Genomic DNA, 6618 nt, shown 5'->3' on the forward strand with positions numbered 1-6618 from the left:
TGGAATCAACTAATGTAATAGGATTTAAAGTACAGTGATGGTAAAATACATTCCAGGACTAGAACTTGTTCCTAAGTTCTTCTCATGGCTTTATATCTGCAGGTAACTGCTAAATAATAATACTAATTTGAAATTATTGCACATAGCTAGTATAAATCAGATAATGAATGAGTGATAGGCCAGTTTCTAAATTTAGAATAAAGTTGGATGATTAAATTTAATGGGATTATCAAAGATATATAGCATTAATTAGAAGTTCTCTTTTTGATAAGTGATTATTGAGACACATTAAAAAAATACATTTCTCCTTTTTTTTTACATTTTGCCTTTTTAGTTGTTGTTTCCAGTGATGAAGAAGGACCCATTGAACATAAAAATTCAGAAATTCTTAAGTTACAACCTAAACAAGACCATGACGTCAGTAATGAGAATGAGAGTATTTCTGAATCAGCATTGTCAGAACTACCATTGACTACCTGTGAATCGGTACAGGTAATTTATTTCTGCCTTTTAGTAGATAAATAGTGAAATATTCACTTTTGGCTAAACCCATTTTTTGCCGAAACCGGTCTGGCTCAGTGGATAGAGCGTCGGCCTGCGGACTGAAGGGTCCCGGGTTCGATTCGGGTCAAGGGCATGTACCTGGGAGGCAGCTGATCGATGTTTCTCTCTCTCATCGATGTTTCTGACTCTCTGTCTCTCTCCCTTCCTCTCTGTAAAAAAAGATCAATAAAATATATATGAAAAAAAAAATTCTTTAAAACCATTTTTTGTTTCATCAAGGAAAATATTGTAATAAAAGTTACTCATTTCTTTTAGTTTGAATTTTGAGATTAGTTTCAGAGAAATATATATTTATCTTTATTTTGAAGTGAAAGGATTATACCATTTTTTTCTAGTCATTTATATTACAGTGGGGCCTTGACTTACGAGTTTAATTCATTTCGTGACGGAGCTCGTAACTCAAATTACTCGTATGTCAAATCTTAAAGTGAACAAGTGAGACACGTGATGCTGGGCTGATGTGGTGTTCACTGTGACGTTCGCTGTGCCAACTAGCGGTGGGGTATCTGAAGCTGGCTCGTAACTCGAATTTTAGCTCACAACTCAAAGCAAAAAATCGGCTGAGAGATTGCTTGTATCTTGAAAAACTCATTAGTTGGGACACTCGTAAGTCAAGGCCCCACTGTACTTATTTTTAATAGTTCTCATTAGACATTTAAGAACTTTACCGAAACTTTTTCTAGGGTAAAAGTTTCCAATATTTTTCTGGTCTTGCAATACTATAACCACTTGGACTTATTACTTTCCCTCACATGCTATTAAGGCAATACAATATAGAGGAGAGAGCATGGCTTCTGGAGATATACAAACTTGTGTTCAAATCCTGCCTCTGCCATCAATTTAAGTCCTTTTTTATTTTCCTTCTTACAGAACATAATAAATGATATTCTCTGATGGTTTACTGTCAGCCACTTGTGTTTTTGACTTAGCACTTTGAAGAGTCTAGCTCTAAAGTAAGATTCAAGTCATTTATTGTCAGTGTTTGTTCATATTATGAACCTCTGATTATGTTGTTTTTAAGAAATGGTTATCAGTGACCACAAGTACAGAATTATGGTAAACTTCTGTCTGTTTTTAAATAATGTCAAAGGTTGTTATTCTGTAAAATGTGATGAAGAATTTGGTCAGTTTTATAAAAACAGTCCGATAGTGTGATTAGTTTCACCAGTATTTCTATTGCATTAAGAATTCCGTATGCTGTAACCGGTTTGGCTCAGTGGATAGAGCGTCGGCCTGTGGACTGAAGGGTCCCAGGTTCGATTCCGGTCAAGGGCATGTACCTTGGTTGCAGGCACATCCCCAGTGGGCGGTGTGCAGGAGGCAGCTGATCGATGTTTCTCTCTCATCGGTGTTTCTAACTCTGTCTCTCTCCCTTCCTCTCTGTAAAAAATCAATAAAATATATTAAAAAATATATATTTAAAAAAATTAAAAAGAATTCCGTACAGAGATCACCTCAGCAACTGTGTTCTGAATTTTTGTTAAAATGTAACCGTTCTTGCCCATTGGGCAATAGCATACTTGATGGGTTAGTTGTTTTTGTAATTAAAACAGTGTCATTGTTGATAATGAGTTCAAACTTCTAGAATCAGGGGTAGGAGACATCTGGCTAAGGCCAGCAAAATCCTTTGGTCTGGCTCTGCCAAGCCATTAGGGGTGAGTTAATTAAATGTTTGATCAAATATAGCAGGCTAATTTTTAAGTTGATAATTTTGTCCCACAAATGATGTTAAATATCCAAATGGCCCTTGGCAGAAAAATGGTTCCCCATCCCTTTTCTAGATGAATTATAGTTCTTTTGGCAGCATATAAGTTTACAATGCAGTATGAAAGATCAGATTATAGGGAAATAACAGGCCCTGGCTGGGTAGCTCATGCAGTGGTCGGCAAACCGCGGCTCGCGAACCGCAGTTTGCCAACCACTGGGTTAGAGCATCGTCCCAATACGCCAAGGTTTTGGGTTCAATCCCTGGTCAGAGCACATACAAGAAGCAAGCAACGAATACAAATCTCTCTTCTCTCTGTCTTTCTCTGTCTCTCTCTCTCTCACCAATCAATAAAAATTAAAAAATTTTTTTTATTTTTTACAGAGAAGAAGGGAGGGGGGTAGAGAGTTAGAAACATCGATGAGAGAGAAACATTGATCAGCTGCCTCCTGCACATCCCCTACTGGGGATGTGCCCGCAACCAAGGTATGTGCCCTTGACCAGAATTGAACCCCGGGACCCTTCAGTCTGCAGGCTGACGCTCTAACCACTGACCCAAACCGGTTAGGGCCAATAAATAACAAATTTTAAAAAAGTAACATCTCCTGTAGAACTGACAGAACATGATCACAGCCAAATAGCAAATAATGTGGAGACCTACCAGCATCTATAAGGCAGAATACCATAACATCGCCACATTGTTTCCAGTTTCAGGTGAAGTTATGAGAAACATGGATTTCTCATTTTTGGGAGGCAGTTAGTCTTTACAAACTGTGATGCCCAATAAGAAATTATTTTTATTCTATCTTGTAATTTTATTACTTAAACAGAGAAAGACAGAGTTTTCTCCAACTGATTACAATCACCTATAGTTGATTTGATTCCCCTTTTTACTTAGGGGATCAGAATAGTATAGTAAACAATAAAAGACAAGAATGACAAAAAAATTCCATTAAGCAATCATTATGAACTGGGTTTAAAATAATGAGTACTGTGTAAGTTTTAGATGAGGACTAATATTTTCTAGAGGTAGGTAGAGAGTTAATACATGCATAATTGCTCTAGTGATAATTTATTTGGTTACTTGTGATGTTAGGCTTAAAGCAAGATAATGTGCAAAGGCAAGGCAAACATGGAGTTGAAAAAGTCATTTTTGCACAGTGTAGAATTCAGTAGAGGTTGTGGGCAGCAGCTGTTGCTGATACTGCCTGGTCATCTGTTGTCATTTAAAAGCAGAGTTCTGTAGTTGTTTGTGTGGAAGTGGTAGGAATTTTTAAGTTTTAGGCAACTGGTTGGCTATCCTCAGACATAGATCATATAGTAAAACATAGATTTTATGTAACTGATGGGTTTTAGGTATTTATATCCCTTTATTGCTCACTAAACTCTCAGTAGCTAAGAGCATCATCTTGTTTATGGAAGCAATTTTATGTGGTTGAAATAACTCTTGGCTTGGCGATAGAGACTTGAATTTGTCTTAGCTCTGCTTTTTAGTAACTGCATTACCTTGGGCAAGTCACTTAACCAACCAAAACATCTATTAACTTAAGAAGTGGGAAAAAAGAGAACTACTTCATGGAGTGGTTGTGGGATGAAAAGAGAGAGTATATTTAAAAACTCATTTTAAACTAAATCACTATATAACTCTTAATTTACTTCTATTGTGTTAACAATGAATAAAGGGAATATTGAGTTTGAAATCATGCCTTTGATACAGAGGAAGATTGATGCAGTTCTAATTTCTAGAACTTAGAACTGGAATTAATTTAGGAATCAACTATTTGGAGTAATTTTCTCAAGGTAAATCATAATTTTTAAGAAAAGTAATCTAGATAATATTTCCTCACAGTAACAACAGTAAAAAATTCTTCAGTTCCATTAATAGTAATTTAAAGAACTATCTGACTTTGGAAAAGCATTGTCAACATTTATATAATACTTAGGGTTATAAGAATTTTATAATTTATTCCTTGTTAGGCTTCATCTGAATTATGTCCTGCCATGGAAAACACTTCCTGTATTATGCCTAGTAATGAGATGGATCTACAACTGGATTTTATATTTACTTCTGTTTATATTGGTAAAATAAAAGGAGCTTCTAAAGGTTGTGTTACAGTAAGTATATCTAAATTTTTTTTCTTTTTTTTAGTTTTGGATATTAGACAAAGTATTTCATATAATCTTCTCTTTTTTTAGTGCAAGTGAAAATAGAACTGAGAATAATTTGATATGGGACAATTTAAATTTGTCACATTGAAACACGTCTTTAATTGGAGGGGGATTCCTAAAATCACAGGGGAATGTCCTAAAATTATATTTCTGATCTAACTAATGAAAATCATGTATAAAAGCTACATATTGATAGTTTTTGAGCTATAAAATTAATTTAATGGTAAATTTTTTTTTTATTCAGGTTGCAGTTGGGAGTGCAAATAAGACATCTCATTAAGGCTTATGTGAAATACTTCCTCTTCTAGGAATCCTTTTGTGATTTCTTCTTTCTAGCCAGGATTAACTTCTCCCTTTACTGTGTACTTATAGCACTTCGTTTGTACATCTATTGTAATATTTATTCTATGTGTTTATAATTGTTTATATTCTTGCCTGAACTGCTCCATTAGACTTTAAACTTCTTATGATAAAGAGCCATGCTTTTATTTATTTTTTAATTCTTCCATAAATGGCTAAAATCTAAGTGGGCCCTATAAACTTTAGTTAAAATGAATTGACTACATCAGATTATAACTTAAGTATTTTCCTAGAAGTTTTATTGATGTTTCACTGTGTTAGAAATAAAGCAGGGAATATAAAAATAGTAAGACATGGCCTCTGCTTTCAAGGAGTTTACAGTATAATTAGAGGCCCAGTGCATGAAAATTCATGCACTTGGGGAGAGGGTCCCTCAGCCCGGCCTGTCCCCTCTCAGTCTGGGACCTCTTAGGGGATGTTCACCTGCCAGCTTAGGCCTACTCCCCAGGGGATTGGGCCTAAGCTGGCAGTCAGACATCTCTCTGGCAGCCGGGAAGCCCTCCGGGGATGTCCCATAGGGAGTGGACCTAAGTCGCAGTTGGACATTCTTAGTGCTGCTGAGGAGGCGGGCTTGTGGCTGAGCAGACCTCCCCCTGTTGAGCGTCTGCCCCCTGGTGATCAGTATGCGTCATTTGTTCTCAGTCATTCCGCTGTTAGGGTCAATTTGCATATTACCCTTTTATTATATAGGATGGAAGCAATAGACACATAAATAGAGACTTTAGATTATGGTAAAATGTACACTAGAAATATGTACAAAAAGGGTACATATGGAAATGAGTACCTGTATCTGTCTGGAAGAATCAGAGGCTACTTCACAGAGAAGAGAGTGCATGCTTTAAGTCATAAAGTAGATGTTTACTTGGTGACAGTGTGAGGTAAAACCTAATCCCAATAGAGTAAACATTCTGAACAAATCCAACATATCATGTGAACTACAAATAATGGTAGCTTGTGATACAGTTAAAATCACTTTGATTGAAAGCTCAAGAGCAGTGTTCTCTCATCACTAGTTTTCAGATATGAATTTTTTTTACATGCTTGGGGTGATTTTACAATTCTTCTTCAAGGAATCCCCCCTCCCCCACTTTTCATCGCTTCCACCGCATTTTGCTTTTATTATTTTAAATTCAGGTTTAACCAGTTTTTTTGTGGAGTTCTTTGTAATGGCAAAATATTGGGTAACTTCAATATATGACAATAATTGATTAGCTGGAGAGAGAAATCTACACTAATAAAAGAGAAACATGGTAATTGGCGTACGACCGCTACCCTTTTCATTGGCTAATCAGGGTGATATGCAAATTAACTGCCAACTAAGATGGTGGTTACCCGCCAACAAAGATGGTGGTTAATTTGTATATGTAGGCACAATGCAGGGAGGCGAAAGGGAAAGCAGGAAGAAGCCCCCTGCCACTGACAGTGATCGGAAACCCAGGGGGGAGCTAAGAGCCGGGGGGCAGGGCAAAGGCAGTCAGACATCTCTCTGGCAGCCGGGAAGCCTGGGGGCCGCCTTTGCCCTGCCCCAACCCCCCAGCCATGATTGGAGAATCAGGCGATTTGCAGCCCTGGCCAGTGATAGCATGAAGTAGGGGTTGAGCCAGCGATGGGAGCTGGGCACGGTCGAAGCTGGCAGTCTCGGGAGCTAGGGGTGCCTTGCCTGGGCCTAAAGTGGAGCCCACGATCACGGGGCTGCTGCCACTGTGGGTCCCCGCTGCCCGGGCCGGACGCCTCGGCCAGAGGCGTTAGGCCTGGGCAGAGGCAGAGCCTGCAACCGCGGGGAGCTGGGGGCCCCCTGCCCAGGCCTAATGCCTTGGCCA

At 38.1% G+C, this 6618-nt stretch overlaps 1 protein-coding gene across 11 annotated transcripts in view; it reads left to right on the top strand.

Moving 5' to 3' along the window:
• The window catches only part of SENP7 (SUMO1/sentrin specific peptidase 7), a 159520-nt gene that overhangs the window by 112714 nt on the left and 40188 nt on the right, over positions 1–6618 (top strand). For 10 of the 11 annotated variants that reach the window (XM_006774977.2, XM_015571281.1, XM_006774976.2 and 7 more), the window contains 2 exons: positions 335–492; positions 4247–4384. In XM_006774977.2, the coding sequence (XP_006775040.1) occupies positions 335–492; positions 4247–4384 (296 nt within the window). The remainder of the gene's footprint in view (positions 1–334; positions 493–4246; positions 4385–6618) is intronic. The other variant, XM_015571282.1, reaches the window with a different exon arrangement.

This window comes from Myotis davidii, unplaced genomic scaffold, assembly GCF_000327345.1.
Source record: "Myotis davidii unplaced genomic scaffold, ASM32734v1 scaffold48, whole genome shotgun sequence".
In the NCBI taxonomy this organism is placed as follows: domain Eukaryota; kingdom Metazoa; phylum Chordata; class Mammalia; order Chiroptera; family Vespertilionidae; genus Myotis; species Myotis davidii.